The following is a 22130-nucleotide window of genomic DNA, read 5'->3' as shown; positions in this document are numbered from 1 at the left end:
ACCATCCTTTTTTTCTCTTTTCATTTTGTATCTGCTTCCGGGATTCTTCTACTTTCTTTGTAAAACAGGCTTTGCATGGTTAAAACCAGGGTTAATGAAAGTTTCCACTTTCTGGACTGAATTAGTCGAGTCAGCCTCATCTGGTGCACAAGGTTTTCCTCTGCATGTGCGGGTGCCAAGGGAGCCCTTGCGTGCAGCGAAGCCCCTCTGCAGCCTGAGCAGAATTTTAGTAATGCCAAACTTGCCTGCTGAAGCCAATGACGTTGGATGTCTCTTACATCACCATTAAAAATTAAATTTATCCCATGACCAGTAGTCATCCAAATTCATTATTCAACTGCATTAATGGGAACCTTAACAAACCAACCATGTTACAAAGTTATTCACAAAGTTTACATTGTTTTTATATTTTTGAAGGTATCTGAAAAGTATCTTACAGGCCTATTTTCCTCTTTGTTGGAGCCAAATAATCCTTGATACATCAATTCACAGCATGACCCTGAAATACCCCATTTTGCTTATGAATCACTACTTGAATCACTACTTTCCTTTGGTATAGAAAATTGAAAATTTTTTCTTCACATTTGGTATTTTCTATGCCATGCTGTTTATCTCAGAGAAATCTGGAGGAACAATTCAGAAAGTAAAAGAAAATATATCCCCGCTTGTGGGATTAAATGGCCTCATCTAAACTATTGCTCCTCTTCCAGAAAGTAATCCGTGTTTCTTAACCTTAAAATGCTGATTGCAATGAAAAACTTGAACATATGAAATACGTTTGCAAAATTTCTATGTATATATATTTAAAAACATTCAAAATACCAGTAGCAACAAACATACAGTTATTCTGTCTGTGAATTTCAGAATTAATATTCCTGGAGATAAGTATGAGGTTTGGCACATTTGAGTTACAGGGTAAATACAACCTAATTGTCACTAAACCTCCGTGCCAAATTTACATCCACTAAACTCTGTGGTGCTGATGACACCAATGATTTAATTCGTCAGTCTATGATGTCTGCATTTGGACAAAGAACCAATCATAATTTTCACATAATATATACATAACATAGGTGACATGACGACAATGAAAAATGCTCAATAACAAATACACCTGTCTTTAACAATTATGAACTCAGGATCCATTGTGGACATCTAAATTCAAAACCATTGAAACAGAGCAAGATTGACTGCATCAATCACTGCCAGAAAGGTCACCTCCCCATTTCAGCCTAAAACATTAGATATTTGGTAAATGATATATTTGGCAACTTATATTTTGTTGACAGTGTAATAATACATTGAAAAGTAAACAGCAGATTTGCAGACACTACAGTACTGATCAACTTGAACATTTTAATAATTTTAGTCAACTTTCTATATACAAAATCACAGTGGTATTTGGGATCTGGGTCTCCAACATTCTGAAGACAGAGGAGAAGCAGGCTCTAGGTTTCCTATTACTAAATGCTGAATAAAAATTTCCTATATTTCATCAGGATATATAATGTATTATTCAAATCTCTGAAGCATTCACCACTTGATTTATACCCTTATGTGCTAGTTTTGCATGAAATGAATGAATACAAGTTACAGAGAGACCTACTTCTGGCATGCAAGACTGAAGATGCAGTTTTGGCCCTGCTTTCCCATTTACTTGCCAGAGAGCAGGAAGAAGGCCTAACTTAAGGTGCTGAATAATCAGCCAGGAGGAAACAAGTTCAAAGGGCATTAATGAATACCTTAGGAGTAAAAACTAACTGAATCAGCTAACCCAAAAAACAAGAGCCAAAGAATTTTATCCTCAACGCATTTCTTATTTAGTAGTCCTTTTGATTCCTATTTCTACTTAAATATAGCCTGAAGACAGCATCAACACATATAAAAACCAGGAATATTTCCACAGCTAAAGCCAGAGCAATGAAAGGGGAATGTGCTAGAAAAAGACAAGGATGAATTGGAGATGAAAACTGATGGGACGCAATAACAATCTACATGTTAATCAAGGAAGAAGGATGAAGGAGTCAGAGACGTAAAGGAGCACATGAGAAAATGTGAAAGCAGAAGGACAACTGCTGCTGTAGCACATGAAATATCTGTATATAAGATATGTGCATTATAGTCAAGCATTCTCAGTAAAATGGCTGATGTCTTCTGTAATCCCCAGTAGAGTTTTAACTGGGTGTATCATTTTTAAGATCTGGAAGATCATTACTGACGAGCTCTCCACATTAGTTATGTTGCCACTCACTAGGCAATGCTTTTGGCTGCAGTACCGATTGCCAGCAGGGCTACGGCAAACATCACAAGAAAATTAATGCCGTCTGATATACACAGCACTTGGGAGTGGGTGCCAGACACTTGGCAACGACTTCTATCCAAGAGACATGCTTAAAAAGAAAAAAACAAGCAAGTGCAGGGCCATGACGCGATCTTCCTATTTGGTTATTAGAGGGCTGTTGGAGGTAGACAAAAAGATAATATTCCATTTGGAAGTATGGCAAATGTGCAAGACTTGTTTCATAGTCCAATGACAGGAAGCAAGCTGCAACACAGAGCTTGTACCGAACCGGTCCATTGGAGACACCGAAATAGGAGAGGTGCGGAGCAGCCATGAGTGCTAAGAAGTCAGCTACAAGGCATAAATGCTGGGCATAACTGGTATCTTCTGGACATTTGTACAAACATATTTCAGTAGGAAATATAAATATAAATAGTTAATAACTCACTGACCAGCTACAGAAAATAACTGTGATAACTGTGATAATAATAACCACTGCAATCTATTCACACATACGTACTCTACAGTTTTTCAAAAGGAAGTCAACCACTTTTTATACGTTTAGAAATATAAACAGCCGAGAGCCATCATGCTTTCCACGATTATTTTTTATTTTTCTGATTATATAAATAAAATGCCTCATGGTACAGTGAATTTTTCAGGGCTCGAGGGAAATGATCACACCAGGTAATGTGTCGAGTACCTCGAGTCGATCACGGGTTAATCGCTGTCTGCACGGTGCCCTTGCGACGCGCTGCCGGAGCGCCCTTCCGAGGCTGTCCCACCCCTCTCATGGGACATGGGACAAAGGGACGCTGCTGAAGTTCACAGCCCTCAGCGGCCACAGGTGCAGTTTCTACAATTTGATAAAGCAACGGATGGCAACAACCGACGATGTCTTTTTACGTGCGTTTATCTCAGAACCATCAGTCCTTAATCTGACGATCTACTGAATGGCAGAGACATGCTGTCCCAGGGCATCAGGCCGAGGTGTTTCTCAAAGCTGACACCGGAGAGCTAACACAGCGCGGGGCACGCAGATGCTCCGAGGTGGTAACATGTGCCTCTAGTGGTCTCCTGTTCCAGCTGGGAAAAAGACAAGGTCTGCGATGGCCATGGCAGGTAAAAACCCCGTCCTGTTCTCAATGCATTCCGTAGTCATCTTCTCTAAATTTAAATTGCTGTTGTCATATCAACCGTACACAGGTGTCTTTATTCTGCAGATGTTTTTCAGTCAAGTAGAATTAACACTGACTTAAGGTGTCCTGAGTATACTGAGCAATTTCCTTGCATACCATAAAACAACCATACCCGAGAAAGCTGAGCACACAAATTAGATCTCATTAATAACAGTCAGCGTGAACCCTTTGTGTCTTTAGCTTCAGTGTTCTGGGAGGAGCTCAGGGTTCTGGTATAATTGAGAACAAAATGAGTGTAAGGTGTACCAGGGTGATTCTCCATGGTTAAAAACGTTCTCCCCTCCTACCATTTTGTACTGTGAAGTCTCTATCTGAAATTTAACCCTACTAGTCAGATAGAAAATATGTCAGTTCTGGATCTGTTAAATGGAAGTTTTTAGACAAATAAGTGATAAATACATACAAAAATATTTGGTATATGAAACAAGCCTGCTTATAAAACTAAGATCTTCTGTGTCCTTCCTTTGCCCATTTGAAACATTAAAATTGCACACAACACAAACACTGTCAGATAAGAACCACTAATTCACAAGCTAATTCATTAGAACCATTAGTTCATAAGCTAAAGTATTGTCAGGATTATCCTGGATGACAGGAAAAGTACCGGAATATGTTCCATGAGCTACATGTTCTGGCTGTATCATCTCTCAGACTGTCCCTTACTGGAGATATGGCAAAAAATTGCCACTATTACCTTTAGGCAAGAATAATTATGGCAATTTTTCAGATAAGCTTGACCCACTATATATGTTGGAAAAGCACTCTTGTAACAGGAAAGCAATAAAATGCATTTTTCTGCATCTTCTCTGAGTAGCAAATATATTTAATTTAAAACAGCCTTATGGGAAGATATGTAGTAGTAGTTTCTTAACTACTTATTAAAATACCAGCAATATTTTAATAATGTAGTGCCAAAGTACTAAGTCATTTAGAATATGATTTATTAAACTCAGCCAGAGTTACCATTAAAGAAAACAGGTCATCATGAAAGATGAAAACATTTGTAATCTCAAAGTGCAAGAAACAGTTTACATCTTTATAATGAACAAGGAAGAAAGTGGAACAGCATTTCAAAAAATAGCAGTCTAAAGTTATGCTTCTAAATCTATATTTAAATGTTCCTGGACATATTCTCAACTGATATAAATAATTGGTTCCATTGACTTCAACACACTTCACACAAACTGTGGTTTTTGCAAATCTACTTCCTAAAACAGAATTTTGAAGGTGGTAAGGATCTTAGGTTTATAAATGTTATTTAAGTGAATGGAACTCATGTTCATAAGTCACAAGAATGCTTCCAACAATTCCATCTTCAGGATTAATGGAAATAATAATTATCAGTTTTATTCATCAAATTTAATACTTGAAAAAAACAAAATGGATTGTGGTATTTTAGATAGCTGAATATCTTTCAGAATCTTTCATTGGCTCACTCCAAGCAAGACCATATCTGCAGTCTTTCAACATGGCAAAACCTAGAAATGATTGTGCTTATCTTAAAGTCAAAGCAAAGTGGTATTGAAATAGGGAACAAGAACAAAATAACTTTATCTGACAGTGTTTCAAAACTATGTTTCTATAAATCACCAAAGATACTCATGAAAGATATGTGACAGTTTCTATACTAAAATGATTACTTATAAAGGAATGCCAGCATTCAACACATACAATGTATTTATATAAGACCTGACTACATTATTCTCCTTATTTTTTCAATTCAAAACAAAGTCTTAGCTACAGAAAATCATAAGACCTTTAACTCTCTACAGGTAGATACTTCCAATTTGCAAACAACCTCTGCAAAATACCTGCCATTATTTTAGATTTGTTCTGCCAAGGCAGAATCTAGTCTATACCGCTTTATATTGTTTCCTTACCAAGTTACTGTGTGTTTTTTATACATTTCTTAAGATGCTGCTTAGTAACCTTGATCCTTTGAGTCTCCTTATACACAGCCTCAGTACTTCTAAGAAATGAGCAACAGGAAGGAAGGAAAGAAGATAAATATCAAACCTTCACATTATATTTATGGAGAAAAAACTACACTAGAAATTCAAAAGGTAGAAAAATCCATTAAATTTAATTTCATAGTTAGACTGAACTCTTCTGGGTGAAAAACGGGATTCTCCCCCCTGTACATTTTGTGATAATGTATTTTCATCTTTGAAGACAGAACAGATACAATACATATGCACAAAAAGATTTGTTGATTGGTTTCACAATTCCATTCATTACCCAGAAGGAAAAAGTTAATAGATGGTATCCTTCTTGTTTCTGTTTGAAATATCTTTCATGGAAAATTTCAGATGACAGTGACTTTCTGTGCTTTCGAATCACTGGAAGAAAACAGACCCTTTGCCCTTTATCACGTAAGAATTTCAAGCATCCATAATAAAATATTATGCAAAAATAGGAACTTGTATTTTCCACAGAATCTTTGAGAACTGCTCAATCGTGGAACTAGAATGCACAGAAGTACCGTTGGAATGCAAAAAGTGGCAGGAAAAACCCAGAGATTCCCTTTAGAACTTGGGACATTTGCAGAAAAAATCAAAAGAGAAGATTACCAGCTTTATATCACATTGCCTACAATAGGTATGTCTAAACAATAATTTTACAAGTGAAATGTGAATTTTGACAGAAAATACACTTATTAGCCTCAATCCTCAGAAATATGACTGTGTGGCTAAAACATACTGCCAGTATTTTTGCATAGTTACATTTTATTACAATGAAAACCTAAACCTGTGCAATCAAGACTAGAAACCATCAGTTTACATTTTAAAACTGAAAACACATGAATACAAAAAGGTTAATTATAACAACAGGAAAAAAAAATACCCTTCACCATCATCACTTCCCTAAGGTCATGATATTCCTGACTCAAGATGACAGGTATAAAAGATACGAAGGCTGCACTAAAACAACTGCAAACTGATGGCACAGGTATTTAAAAAATAAGTATCTTTCAGAAATGTACTTTAATGTAATGTACTTAAATGTACTTTAATGTAATTTAAAACAACTATAAAGAGTAATAGAATAATGCATGTCAACTTCTTCGAAGGAATATAAAATTGCTGATCTACACAAAGAATCTGACAACGTACTTGTATCACTTGTGATAAAAACTTACCATTTCTGGTTGATTTCAGACAGTGTGCTTAATAATCAACAAAATTTGCTTTGCACGGGGAGCAGATTTCACACAGCAATGCACCAAGTTCAAACCGGCAGGACTGCAACAGGTGCCACCAGAGTTTCATCTTTCCACAATTTTCTTGTGCGAACGAAGACTGACAGCAGGAGGCCGGAGCGGCCACCCGGGCAGGCCGCATCCCGGCCCTTGAGCCCGTCGGGACGCCCGGGGCCAGTTCCAGCGGTGGGGCAGGGGCCGCCCAGCCTCTTCCCACCTTCGCCCTCTACTAGTCTGCAAGGGAGAGGTTCCCAAGGCACAAGCATTGCTTTTGTCTTCCAGCAAAACGCAAAGGGGTGCGTGTCAATCTTAAAAGAAGAGAGACCTTGGGAGGTGGGGATGACTCTGAACTCAGAGAATTCTCCTTCCTATGTCTCATGGCCAGCTTGTTCTCGTCTTTCCTCTGCCAAACAGATGAACCTGTCCAGGCCAAAGATAATCTCCTCTTCCAAACTGCCTCCCCTGACTGTGTGTAGAGACAAACACTAACATATTTCCCCTCAACTTCTGTTTTCACGGCAATATGCAATTTTTAGAGCCTTGTGACACTACACATTTTGCAATCATTATTTTTCCCACAGGATTTGGACCTTCTTTAGCTCTTCCTGGTCCTTGTTGCATTTGAAACTTTTCCTAATGAGGTCTCCCTTATTTTTTGTACAGTGCCAGAAATGCTTCTTTATCTCCAGTGGAAAAACTTTGTCAAAGAACGTGGGGCTTTGTCAGGGCTCTGTTGGGTTGATGGTTCATAGACATTTTACATCCCAGTAATACACTGATGTCTTTTTTCTCCAGTGTGTTTTCTGACTGAAGAACCCCTAATTTATAGCATAATTTCATATTAGTCCCTCAGTACATGACCTTGCACACCGTATTATTAAATTTCACCCAGTTTTAATTGCTCATCTTTAGAATTCCACAGTTCTTCCAATTTTAGAGGCTGTTCTTGAGAACTTGATCTAAAACTTTTACTCTTCACACAGCAAATTAATTCTGAGCGCTAGCTGAAGGCCAAGACAAGGCCTGTTTTTTTCCAAACATTAGCTGCCAAGGACCCATCCCTTTGGTAATGTCTTCATTGTATGTTATTTCCTAAAAGCATGGTATTGTAAACAACAACACAACCCTAATAGCTCTAATACCTATTGTCAAGAAAATCAAAGAAGAGATGAGAAGCCACAGCTTCAGGTGGGAAATGGTGAGTCATTAAGATGAGTGCAGCAAATACAAGTATTTTCTCATCAATTACCAGCGCCTACAGTTTCTCAGACCCTAGTGACTCACCATTTACAATTGCAGTTTCTACAGTTTTTCAATTTCACCAGTTTCTACTGAAAGATATCCTACAAAACCCTGAGAAGGTGTTTTCCTCAGCTCAAACAGCTCTAAAAGCAAAGTCCATGCTAACTACTTCAATTTACTCCAAGATATTTGAAAAACCCCAGGCAGGCTGCCTGGCTGCTCGGTGCAGGTAATATTTCCAGGTTCCTTCCTGAGATATGAAGTACCCCGGACTCCTCTCAGGAATTCAACATGATATTAATGTCCCCACACTTTCAGTTTAGGAGTGTCAAGTCTGCTATGAAGAGCAATGAATATTTATGACAGAGCCTAATTTCAGAAAATATAAATTTAAATGCAAATTAATGAGCTTCCATAAGAGTAGTAACCAGGCCAGGTTTCAATGGGGCTGTTAGACAACTTAATTTTTGTTGTTACAGAAATGTGCTCAGAACATTTCTTTCCCACTAAGTTGTAAATTCACGTACCAGTTTTGAAGAACCGAGGGAGATTTACTTCAATCAATGTAATAGCACTATCCTGAAACAACCAGGCATCCTCAGCGTGCAAACAAGCAAAGTGATGAACATTAGGGAGGGGAACCATCTGAGTTTTGTGTATGTGCCACTGTTCCTAAAACATCTGGCTAAAAATATTAGGAAAACTGGCAATTTAGACTTGGGGTAGGGTTAATTTCTGGATTAGCTAGTTTGGTTTGTTATGCCAGGTTAGTTGCTGTTAATTATTTGACAAGAGAGAAAGAGAGACAGCACATGCATGTATGTTTATATGGCATATATATGTGGATATGTATATATAAACACGTACACATATTTTATCTAACTACGTAAATGTGCACACAAACACACCAAAGGCATATTTATATATGACTCCCACATGTTTCTGCTTTTTAAACATGGGGGTGTAGCTATGTTACATGAGATTTTAGGCTTTACGATTTCCTCTTCCATCTTAAGTGGGTACTTTCATCAGCCTGAGTACGCTGGTTCCTTTGAGCTCCAATGCATTTGAATGGGTCTTTGGTTTAAGTTATAAAAGACAACCTGTATTATTAATGCACAAACCAAGCTGTACTCAAACTCCTGGAAAAAAAGTCAAGATAGATATAAAAATATTGCCTGTGCTAGACATGTAAAGTTTGCCTAACAGATCTACCTTACCACTTATAAAGAAATAAACAAAACAAAAACCACCACCACCACCAACAACAACACAACCAAACAACCAAACAAAAAACTAGGAAAATAATGCCAGAATTTAACCAGATGCCCATTGGTAGTAGGGCAATAGCAATATATCCTTTTCAATAATCTAGATTTACATCTAGTTTGAACACAGAAGCTTTTGATTTTTACTCTTTTAGGGAGAATATCAGTCTGTATTTGGAAGGTCTACTGCCCAATAGTACATTTATTGAAACTAAACATCCAGAAAATAGGCACCAGGACTCAAACTGTGGTCAGAAATGAAGCAATCATACCCACAGGCTGCCTGCAGAACCCAGCTCCTGCTGCGTGATTTAAGGTTGACTCACGTAACACAGAAATTGTTTCCTACAGTGTGGGCAGCACAAACACGACTTCAGTATTTGTATCCACTGGGAATTTTCATTCAGCTAGTTTGAGGGAACTTCTCAGAAACAACTAACTGGTTGGAAGAGGTGTACTTTCTAACAATGTGTGCTAACACAAACAGAAGTGCTCTGCAGCTGAAACTCACAGACATCAGTAAAATCCACTTGCTGAACTGCGAGAAAACATAGCGGTACTTTTTATCATTTACTTAAATCCTCAAATAAAATTATTAAATACACTGAGCACCAGAGTGGTTTGATTAATCACACAGCTTAGTCACTGTCAACCCATTTCGTGGTTCTTACAGAAGTGTCCAATACTCAGAGCCATTCCGATAGCCTCAAACTGAAGTACAGGCCTTAAAAGTTCACAGTCCCAACACAAAATGTATTTGGCAAATGGCTTCAAAAACATCAACACAAACACTGCTAACCTAACAATTTTTTAACCACTAGGTTAGAAAGGGCCTCATTGTGCGCTCATACAGAAAAACAGCACTCCAATTCGTTTGTATCAGAGGTGAGACAAAGCCAGCTAAGCTGAAGCTGCAATTAAGAGTGGGAAATGGAGAAGAGGGTAACAGAGGTGTGAAAGCTGTTTATCCGGACTGAAATGGGAATATTGCAACAACAACTTGAGCACCTATTTCACGGTCACCAAGTTACGTGTGCTCACACACTCATACACTTCATATTTGTCAGAAAGACTCATTAACTCCTGGTTCACCATCATGATTTTAAAACAGCAAGATATACTTGCACCTCTGAGGCTCAGAGATGCTGGCACCCATCCCTCCCTGCATCGGCAGGGTCGGGCCCCACGTGAGCAGCCCTTCACGAGCAATGTCTGGCCTCTGGGGTCAGCAGTGCCAGCTTTTTTCAGGATAGCTCTGGGCAGGTAAGAGGAAAATAATTAAGTCCCTCCTGTCAGCTAAGCAAGCTAAATTGCTGCTGTGAGAAGACACGTGCAGGACTTAAAGCAGTACAAAGCTACCTGTGCAAAGGACCTGAGAAAATCCAAAGCGAACATGGCTAAAAAAAAAATAAAATGGGAGACTGAGAAGACATCCTTCAAAGAGATGAAAGCATGTCCAAATAAGGAAAATAGAACAGAATGGTTAGCTATAAAAGGCCAGAAACTATCTTCAGAAATATTTGAAAAAAGGCATAAAAAGCAATAATAAATCTTTCTTCAAGCACCTGAGGAGCAGGAAACCTGCCAGAGCCTACGGAAAGGATATAAAAGGAATGCTGAGGAAAAAAGAAAAGAAGGTCACAGCAGAAAAACTAAATTAATTTTCTGCATTTGTATTCAGAGCTTGGGCAGGCTCCCATGCTGCAGTGCTTACCCACAGAGAATCAACTGGGGGATTTGTCTTAAGCAGAAGTCTCAATAAAGCAAACCAAATGAACAGCGCAAAATTGCTGAGATGAAATGGTACTCAGGTAAAGAGCTCTAACAATATGCACGTATGACACACAAAACCTCTCATACAGTGCTTCAGTGCTAGATGACTGGGAAGCGTATAACTACTGGCACAACAGCTTTTGAATTACTCCAGGATAAGTCTAGGAAACCACATATCACTGGCTGGCATCTGTACCAGACAAATTAACAGAAAATCTTCTAAACAATAACGTAAGGGAAATAACAAAGTAAAGAGAAATATGACACACTGGGAAAAAATCAACAGTTTTTCTGATGAGAGGGGGTGACTCAGAACCTCCTGGGGCCATTTGAAAGAGCCAAGAGTACAAGAGATTTGGACAATATAGTCTACCAAAGTGGAAATTCTTAACCTAAGCATCTATGTGATGAGAGAAGGTCTTCGTGTAAGTAAATAAATGGCTGCAGATTGGAAAAAAATAAAATTAAATGAGTGGGTGTAGGAGGAGGAGCTGCCAGCAGAAGTCAGGCTCTGGGCTGGGGCACACGCTGCTGAAGTTGTTAGTAAATGACTCAGAAAAGGATGTTAATGAAAAGAGGTTTTCAGTAACCAAGTTTTTCAGGCCTTGCCAGGTGAGTGCCAGCCACTGCCACAGACAGGACTGAGGGCGAGACAGGTCCTTGTCGGCACCTGAGGGACTCTGGAGGTCTCCCACCGCAGTTCTCCAAGTGGCTCTCCCTTGGCAGCCTCCTGTTCTCCCATATCTTCCCATCCAGGTTGAACCAGAGCATTATTCAGCAGGACAGAAAACCGGGAATTACATCCCTCCACTCTGAGAAATAACTCAAACACAGAATAATTAAACACTGAGGCACAAATTGCCTCATTCAAAACCCATTGAAGCTAACAGGAATCTCTCCACTGAATTTAATTGCTTCAGTTTGGGTGCAAAATGCCTGAAAACATCACTGGCAATTGAAAGCCTTGCCTCTAGCTCCAAATACATATTCAGTAGGGTAGCATTACAGAACAGAATGCTACACAGCTATTGGGAGCTGCGGTCTATTAAACATCGCCCTGAGCTATTACACTGTGATATTACATGTCACTACAGCGACTAAAGACCAAGGAGACTTTTATCCAAACAGAAAAATATAAATTATATTGCTTGATTCTTCAGGCCAAAGAGGGCCTTGTGATCAAGGTGGTAACATAGTTCAGGCTTAGGAAACTTAGTCAGAATATCACAAATGCTCCAGAAAATTAACAGAAATTAAAGAGAAGAAAACACATTTTTCTGGTTTTGTTGCACAAATTAATGCTTAATAACATATTTGCAATATTGGCTAGAGATTTCCAAATACTACTAATTTACCCAAAGAAATAGATATCCATAACAATCTTTAATCAAACTACTTTCAGTATATAAAAGTAGCAGTAAACCTAAGAGGATTTTCTGAAGAGAAAGTACTGCTGACAGAATACAGCAACATGCTGCAGCATGTTCATTTGAAAACTACGGTACATCTCCAGACCACTATGATACAGCAAGACAATGTTGTTTTAAATGTTTGGTGTGCTTGTCAGAAGAAATCAGAAAACTCTTCAAAACGTTTTATGAATAATGCTTCACTAATTTCCTATCAGGGAAATGCTGGGGAATACAGTGATATGTTTAGATCTGTTTTAAGTGCTGTAAAATTATGTTGACATATCCAACAGTCAAATGAGAGCTCTCATTTTTTAATACAAGATGTATTAAAGAGGGACATTTTTGAGATCTAAGCTCTGGTTAGAGAGCTACCTTTCAGCCAGTGGTCATTAGTATTTACTTAATCTGAGGATTTTGTAAATAACTTTTGAACATTCTGCATTCAGTTACTATGGATACATTTTACAAGTCTTGACCCGTTGACTGAGTAGCAAAAATAGAGCTATGGTAAACACAAAGCACATTTAATTGCTATTTATGCCAAAATGATAAAAGTTTCCTTTAAAAATTCTTTATATGCATATATCTGACAGCACAGAACAGGTGAAAGAACTTGATCTGCTTTTTGATAACTTTTTGTTCCACGTTTTCTAAGTTGCACTGAGCATGGTAACAGTTCTGAGCAGAAGTTACTTGAAATGGTCTTACAGTACATTTCAAAACTGTTTAAAAGCCAAAGTACACTATTAAAATTTTTATTTACCTTCCTTTTCAGGTCTACTCTTACATCAGAATTACTGAACGAACTACCAGCATAATTAGGTTACCTTATCCACAGTACATCAAATGAACTGTAGGATAAGAAAGAAAGCCTTCAAGCGCCTAGCCGAAAGACCTCCATCACCTGGTTTATCCCTAGAGCGTAAAATGCATTCCGCTTTACATTACTGCACTTGTGTTCCTAACTGCAGGTTGTTCTCTCACAGGCACAGTGTTCTTGTCACAATTACCGTCATACAACCCCGTGCCGATCTTGGAAGCCTCCCTGGTTTCCCTGTACAGCCCAAGTGTCGGTGTTGGTGCGCCAGCTCTGCCTGCTGGGTGCAGGGACTGGCGCTCGGCCTCGGCCTCGCCGCTCCTCCGCAGCCTCCAGCCCAGCCCCGGCCTTCCCAGGCCCACTCCAGTGCCGGGAGCGGCAGCTATAGCCCGGCAGGTACGTCTTTGTCTGAAAGAGGGCAAATTCAGCGCTCTAGGAAGCAGGGTGTGTATCCTCTACATTAGTACTCCGTCACAGGCATCAACTTTTGCCCATCTATTACACATTTTTGTTTGTTTGTTTTGTTTTTTGCTTGCAGCGAAAATTGCTCCAGAGGACAAAAAAGTCCAGAAATACATAGATCTCTCATTTTTGTCTCAGCTCATGCAAAAACGACCTTGCCATCTTTCTTCCCTCTTACTTTATCTTTTAATACAGCTATTTGACCAACAGTTTTAAGGACAGCGTTTGCACAAGCAAAAGCTTTTATTTCCACTCTCAATAGTACACAGCAAAGCCTTCTGCCGTGGCGCGGAGCAGAGAACAAACACACCTGCGAATAATCTTTCCCTTGGTTACAGGAGCCACAGAATTTCCTCACTGTCAGAATCACGCAGGGGGAAAAGTCACGCTTAGCCACCTTAGCAAACCTAGTGCTGCTGAAACCAGAGGCTACTACCCTCAGGTAGGAGGTCTTCCAAACACATGCCGAACTTGACAATCGCCTGGTAAGCACCATGTATCGCAGAAGCAACAGAGCACTGATCATTTTTATCAGTAATAAGTACACGCAAGTCTAACCTTGCTGCCATTGACCTCAGTGAAAATGTATCACCTTCAGTAGGATTATCATCAGACCAGAAGTATCAAAATATTCCATTTGATTAAAATTATTCTGTTGTGGAATTCCAATTCTTCAATCCTAGCGCACACACAATCCATTTATTCTGACAAGTACCTTCTGTGCACAGAGACTTCCCTTCTAAACGAGACCGGTATTTCGGAGCTGGCCTACATAACATGCATACACTGCAGCGTATGTATGGCATTTCAGATGTTAAAGGCCTCAAAGGCTACGGATGTGCCCTCCCAGCAGGTCTTATTTTTAAATGCAGATACACCCTTTGGGAGCAGACTGAAGGGGCTTCACGGGAAAAAAAAAAAAAAGTGTTTTCCAATGATATCGGGAATATATCCTTTAACATAAAAAATAGCTTTCCTTTAAAAAAAGAAAAGTGTTTTGCCTTTAGTTAAATGCCCACAGGAAGTAGTGAAAATATCATTATATCCCATGTAGGTGTAAAATGCCTGTACATCAGGTTTTAGTAAACGCGTGGTTGCTGAACAAAGTGCCCTTTTTAAATGAATTAAATAACAAACAATTTTGTATCAGCAAAGTTGCATAAATACAGTCGATTCACCATCATCATAACTCTCATTTATAATGGGGACATATGACCTCCATTTAGAACAATTCCCATATCCATGGATATTTTTTCATTGGTAAGGATCCCTGCCACATAAAACATTTATATAATGTTGGTCTGACTGTAAAAATGTACTCCCTGCTTTATGCAGTGGTACTTCCTATATTCAGAATGGGAACCCTCAATTTTATTTTTCATTTCTTTACTATTTCCTTTTCAAAATACCATTTAAATGTTGGTCAAATGATAGTAAAGCCTGGAGACATACTTTTTTCTTTTTTGTAAATAATTCAAGAAATGGTACCAAATTCGACATTTCTTCAATATTCTGATGTTACAAGTTTCTAAACAGTATTGTAAATGACCAAATACACTTAACATCTGTACGGATCATATGGGGAGATTGTTCTACTGAGGTTATACTGAAAATGTTTCCAACAAATCAGATTACTTGTTGATGAGGAAAATACTGTCACATAATCGCTGGCCAGGGTTATCCCATATTTTGTTTCTCAATTCTGTTTACATTTAATATTTTAAAACGTTACACTGTAGAGCTGGGGTATGGAGTTACAGTCAGCTACTGTACCAGTCTCCATCTTCCATTATATGCTTACTTTTTGCTAAAAACCTTCAGTAGAATTTCTTTTAACAGTAGAAAAAAATAACTGAACACAAACAGCACCGTTGCATTGCTACAAACGAAATTATTTTGCACTTTTGGAAATTTCAACTGAAAGTTACATAAATATTCAATCACTTACTTTGGTAGAGTTTTCAAGTGATTCTCCCTTAACTCCAAAATTCTCAATTTGACAAGTCTAGGAACATAATAGAAAATAATTAGTTCATTCTATGAATTATTTCAGAAATCCATAAGAATGATTTGAAACTACTTATTTCAACAATACCAAAAAAATGAATCTGCTTAATGCATAACAATAAGACGTCTAGCTATTGATGGATTGAATATAAAATGCATTCAGAAACAAATAGCTTCATATGTATGTAATTTTGCTTTTATGTTCTTATCTGGACTGTTCTGAAAAACTGTCATAACAACTCTAAACTATTTTTACTGATAATTCAAACAAGGCAAACAGAGGAAAAGTTAATTACTCTCAAACATTTCCAAATCTATGAAAGGATAAAAACCTGCTATTCAGTTCACAACTGTCGTTTGCATCTTTTAGCTTTGATTTCTATACCTCCACACAGGCAGACTAACACTACAGAACAGATCTCCATTTAACTTACTGTACTTTATGCAGAAGTAGGACATATGCCTAAGAGTTGGCGTGAATTAGAACCTATATACAACAGTATTTCACAATTCCATGTCATTTTGCAAACTCTAATTGGCATTATTTAAGCCATGTGAAATCAACTGCTTCTGCACAACTAGTTTGTAACTGTGTCATTTCTAAACAGAGATGTCGCATCAGAGTCACACCATGTACGATTTTAGGCTCATAACATCATTTCTAAATGTCAGGAAAGTTTATTGAGGAACTTTATGGGGAATTTCAACAACTCCATTAATATTGCCTTTTATTTTACTCTACAGTGCAGGTCCTTTAGCGCCATAAGTATATATTTGTATGTGAGGAAAGTTAAAAAAAAAAAACAAACAACAAAGCTTTAAATAGTTCTCTGTCGAGCACAATACCAGTTTTCTCTTTCTTAAACCCCAGTCTTCCCAATAATATGCTTTTCTAGAAAGCTATGATTTTCCCTTTTTTCTTCTCCAAACAAAGCAGAAAACATTTTAAATCCTACATTTGCACTTAACCAGGGCTTAAGGGAACGCCTTTAAATGAGAACTGTGGAGAGACGTTTATGTGATGCTCAGGAAGGCTCCATTCCTGACTTTATTCACATAGCTAAATGAGACTATAAGAGATTAACTGACTTTTTCTGTAGCAGAAGAGATAAAGAAAGCACTAAAATTTGGAGAAGAGCAATAACAGAGATACAGTTAAAGCGCCACATGTGGTTATTAAAAAAAAAAAAAGCAACAGTGTAATTTCTGTACGTTAATGTTGGAAGCTTCAGCAACATGACAAGGATTTGTAAAGGCAGGATACCAAATAGATGATATAGGAGCAGCATAATCATAATGGAATAACAACCACACCTGGAACTAGTGTCATTTCATTTAGATAAAATCTGCATTTGTAACAAAAAGTGCTTTCTGCTAAGAGATTTAGAATACTAGAAATGTCCTTAAGCATCAGTGATTACTAGACAAAGTACCAGCAAAGCTTCAGAAGAGAATAATGAATATAAATTTACCATGAACAGAAACACTACACATCTGATAAATTGCAGGGGTGTTTCATGCATTTATTTTTCCTTGACATTTGTACGTGTTGTCTGATTGTGAACTGCAAAAGCAGTCTTCAGATTTACTCTGATACTCTAAACACTCATCTTCAACTAGGCATTTTCTACTCCAGCATAACACCTAGCCTGAGCCCTGGGTCAGTGATGGGTCCACCAAGCAAATGCCAATACAGTAGCACATTCCACTGCTCAGTGCCTGAGCATACCAATGTCATTTCCAACACAAATTATGTCACTTCAGTGTTAATTTTGGAGTGCTGTGATGATATTCCCAGGGGAACAGTGAGATACACATGTGGGTAGCTAGGTGGACCAGTAAAAAACTACTACTACATGAATTCTGTTAAAGCATACATTTTGTCCCTTAACCCTGTCTTCTGGACAATATAGTCTACCAAACTGGAAGTTTCGTTACGCAGCTGGACAGCCAGAGGGCAGAAAGGCTGCCCATTCCCGTTCCCTTAGCAGTGTAACAGAGGAGGGACAAACTTCGTGCTTCATCCAGACTCGAGCAGTGGAAGGATCCACTCTTAAATGGACACGTCAAATTGTCTTAACTTTGCTTTTTCTGCCCTTTGCTTCATCTTTACCTAACACTTTTTGGCTCAGTTTCTACTGTATTTATTTTTACTCTCATTCCATATTCCTTCTGCTCTGCTGTCTTTTGAACCTTCTCCCTTGTTCTTCCTTTTATATTTTTGCTCTGGTTGTGCCACCATGCTCGGTCATTCCTTTTCTACCGTTCTGATTCACGACATTCTTTCCGTTCATTTTTCAGTAGGTATAGGCCATATTGTTATTTTCTGCCCTTCCCACAATTTAATAACACATTTGATCAAGGACAGGCCTCTTCTCCAATTTCTATTTCTCTCTTTTTCCCTAAACCAGCGAAGTGCTACACTTCATCATAAAAGTCTTGCTGACATAAAATTTTCTCCAACAACAATCATTCATCAAAATAGGGCTGAAGAGCAAAAATCTATACCTTCTGCTGTTTAAAAAAATAAAAATAAAATAAATACAGTTTTTAAATGGTCCCTTAAAGCCTCAAGTGAGTTCATACGAAAGAGCAATGTGCTTTGATGACTAATTCTTACCTTCCAAAGTTAGCAGGAAGAAACTCCAAAAAGGCATCATTTAGATAGAGCTGGGTCAAATTTAGAAGTTGTGTAAAGCCATCTGGCAGCCTAAAAAACAGTTAGAAGCTTAGTGCTCACACTGAAGTTGCTATGGAAACAATAACAATGTATATTTAGAAAGAGAAAGATGACTTTCTCTCTCACCTTCTTTTTCTACCCAAATTATCAAAAACTTACTGAGCAACTTTTTACAGACATTTTTGACTGTTCTCATCTTTTCCACATTGCTATAACCACATCAAATTCAAATACTTTGCACATTCAAGTTATATCAGCCTTTTCTACATTCCTAGCTGAGGCTTTTAAGCCAAAGGTGTTTTCTTTCTTGCTTGCTTTTTTAAATATTTAAAGTTTCATCCTTTCATTTCCTTCACTCCATTTTGTAAATCATGAGATTATGAAAGGGATTGATTGTGGTTACTATCGCAAGTTTTTGGCAAGAAAAAGGATTGCTAAAGTCCCAAGCACGAAATTATGGGAAGTGAGGATGCAGCACGGCTTACTTCCCAAACACATCAATTGCCAGCCCCGTGTTTAAAGGCTGCACCACACAGACTGCTTTGCCAATGCTTTCTTCACCATTTGTTACAGAGCACAGAGATCTTTTCATAGGTACATCACCTTGGATTTCAAACAATTAAAAAAAAAAATGTAGATTAATCCTGCAAATAAACTTGACACTGGGTCTTTAAATTCAGTTCACTTTGCATACATTTTCTGCACTTGCAATATACAAACACAAGCTACTGATACTCACTTAGATACTGGATTGACACTGGCTTCAATAATTGTTAAACACTTACAACATTTAATATTTTCTGGAAAGTCTTGAATTCCTAAAAAATATTGAAAGTATTATTATACACACATGAAAACTGTTCAACTTGTTTCATAAATGAGTTCTTTTGACATTTTCAAATCAGACTTAAGCTATAACAGGAAAATAAATATTCTAGTATTACACTCTAAAAGATATTTAAGCAGTAAATAAGTGTACCGCAACAGCCAATATACCCTGTACTAAAAATACTGTGTTAATACGTGGTTTATGTAATCTTCTAGAGTTAGAGTGACATCATTTGTACTGATATTTGTGCCTTTCATTTCTGTCCCAGCTGCTCATCTTTTTCTTTTTTGCCCCCCCCCCCCGGAGTCTACATATATAATTCTGAGAGTCTCTAGGATTATATTGATAATAAATGCTTCAAAATTTCCAAGAGTGCCTAAGTCTAATTTTCAAAACAAAAACACTTAAGTTCAGACATGCAAATGTTTTTAACCGTGTAAATATGTAAATATCTATTTTGGAAATGCATGTCAGCAAATCGGTCACTGGCTATATAAATCCAGGTAGCTGTTTATCTGCACCTTATATGCTTACATACACTAGCAAACCTGGTCCACAAGAGCTCACTAAGTACCAAGCCACTTTGGAAAGTGGAATGGTTCATAAGTGCAATGAAAATGGTCCCCTACTCCTATTTTTAATGCTTATCAGTCACAATTTGTCATGGTTTACTATACTAGAAAGACCTCTATTTTTTTAAAAGGAAAATAAACAAGGTAGATATCTGCCCAGACTTGTCGAGTGCCAGATACGAACACAGAACATGATCCAGAAAAAGAGCAAGTTTTCTAGATAGAAATCTGATAGGAATCAAAATTTCCTTATTGTTGTTCATTTATTCATTACAAATCTTTAAAATACTTATCTTTTTGATCTCTTACCATTTTTACTGATATCAAGTTCTCTGAGATTAACTAAGCTAGCAATAGTGGTTGGCAGACTGGAAAGGTCATTGTCAGGTATACTCAGTTTGCGTAAAGCTTGACAGTTGAACAGTTGCTGTAACATAAAAAGATACTTTACAGAGTTTCACGAAAAAAACAGTTTGGGATCATTACTTAAATACTAAAGTAACAAATACCACAAAACTGCTTTTATTACATAAGAATTCAAAAATACAATAATATTTTGAAAAGCCATTATTTGAGAAGACGTTCCAAAGGCTGTTCAGTATCACAAACACAGCTCACGCGTGGTTGAAAAGAACTACCGGAATAGTATTTGGTAGCAGAAATATTCAAAACCTGTGAAGCTTTCTGTTAAAAACTGTACAGTCATTGCAATCAACATTTCGAAGGAAAATGATATTTCATAGGTGTGATAAAAAATGATTTTGTTTTGTGCCTTGTGCTAATTTTTTTTGTTTTTAAAACAATTGCATGATAAATTTTAAAATATTTTGAGTGCATGCAGACAAAATTTGCTATCTTCAAGAAACAAAATATTTTGTCATTATCAAAATGATGTTCTGTAAATCTGTAAATCCCCATGCTCCCACCCCAAATTGAGGATATGATTCTAATTTTTAATTCTAATTGCTAATCCAATTTTTATAGTGTCAGAATTTCCACTGTGCCCAAAAAAAATTCCTTTCAACCTAAAGTAATCAATAAATCCTGTTGAAAGCACCTATTTAACATATCTGCTTTCCTCAAAAATTACCATACAGCACAACACGCTTGTACAAATTAATAAAACTCATATGAAGTGAAAATAGTCATGAGAAACTATTTCACATTTAGGTGCTTCGCATCGCAAGGTTATTGCTGCCTTGGACAAAGAGTGGGCAAGGTGTATTTTTTAGATAAAGCAGAAATAAATGCCGGGCTGGGCTGCACAAGGAGCTGCTGAACGAGCCCGCTCCGTGCCCGCCGGGTGCAGAAGTGGCCTCTGCTGAGCTCCTCAGCGCTCCTGCAGGACACGCTGCAGATACGGGTTCGCCACCGGGCACCAGGCAGCTCAATTCCCTTTGCAGGCATCTCGGAAGCATTCTTCAAATGGCAGCGCTACGTTTGTAAGAGATTTAGTCTTTCCTTCAGACTTCTGTATCAGAATAAGCACTCATCTACAGGCTATCTGAGAACGCATAACAATTTGATTGCCTCAGCCAAGTATCTGGAGGGGAGAAAATTAACACACAAATGGTGTGCAAATGCCAGCCTGGTACTTCACTCTAAGTAAATTCTAAATCATTTTGAAACTTCATTTTTTTCTGCAGTAACTTTCTATTACAATCCTTTAAAAAGAAAAGCCCCTGCTTTTTCTTGAAGACAATCTATTCGCAGAAATCCGAGGGACAATCACACGAAGGGGAACCACGAGAACAAACAAGGCTCACAACAAGAAGTCCTACACCACAACCACCACCACCTGGCACCGGGCATGAAAGGGCCTTTCCATTGAACAGCACCTTTCGACATGCCTTTGTATTGACAGTTCTGCTTGTCTGATCCCGCGAAATCCACGTAAGAACCACGATTTCTCACACGAAATGCACTTGTTCATCCCTGAGACTGCGCCGCAGCCCCCCGCAGCCCGGCAGCTGGCGCCAGCAGCGGGCCGTGCAGCGCACGGTGACGGCCCTGAGGGACGACACGAGAGCTACTTCCATGCTGGGGGCCACTTCCATGCTCCCATGCTTCCCAGTCTGATGTGCCAGAGCAGCCTGAGCAATTACTGCATGTCTGTGAAGCAAAACGGGGTGACACGTCGCTGCCCGCAGGCAGCCTTGGTACGAGAAACCTCCCGCTAGAGGATGAGGAGTTCCTCTGCAGCGCATCTGAGAGTACCTACTTTAAGCTTTCTTCAAGCATTTTGGACTGAAAAGCAAGGTGAGCTGTAGGCTCTAGTGTTTGCTCTTGATGTTTCCAGCCAGATTGCTGCACTAGGACAGCTGTAGACCCCAGCAACGTGCAGCACAGAGGACCTGCCGAATCCGGGGACACGCACAGACGGCACTGC

The 22130-nt window shown here is 38.4% G+C and overlaps 1 protein-coding gene across 29 annotated transcripts in view; it reads right to left on the bottom strand.

Annotated features, from left to right (window-relative positions):
* The window catches only part of LRRC7 (leucine rich repeat containing 7), a 180470-nt gene that overhangs the window by 71315 nt on the left and 87025 nt on the right, over window positions 1-22130 (bottom strand). For 22 of the 29 annotated variants that reach the window (XR_014587581.1, XM_083846790.1, XM_083846805.1 and 19 more), the window contains 4 exons: window positions 20051-20168; window positions 19080-19158; window positions 18281-18370; window positions 15602-15658 (listed from right to left, as the gene is read on the bottom strand). Coding sequence is in view for 28 of the 29 variants with exons in the window: in XM_083846790.1 (XP_083702916.1) it covers window positions 15602-15658; window positions 18281-18370; window positions 19080-19158; window positions 20051-20168 (344 nt within the window). In the remaining variant the exon portion in view is untranslated. The other 7 variants (XM_083846798.1, XM_083846801.1, XM_083846802.1 and 4 more) reach the window with 7 other exon arrangements.

The sequence above is a fragment of the Anser anser genome (genome assembly GCF_964211835.1).
Source record: "Anser anser genome assembly, chromosome: 8".
NCBI classification, from domain to species: Eukaryota; Metazoa; Chordata; class Aves; order Anseriformes; family Anatidae; genus Anser; species Anser anser.
The sequence above is the reverse complement of the archived record's forward strand: the minus strand, read 5'-3'. Positions and strand labels throughout refer to the sequence as shown.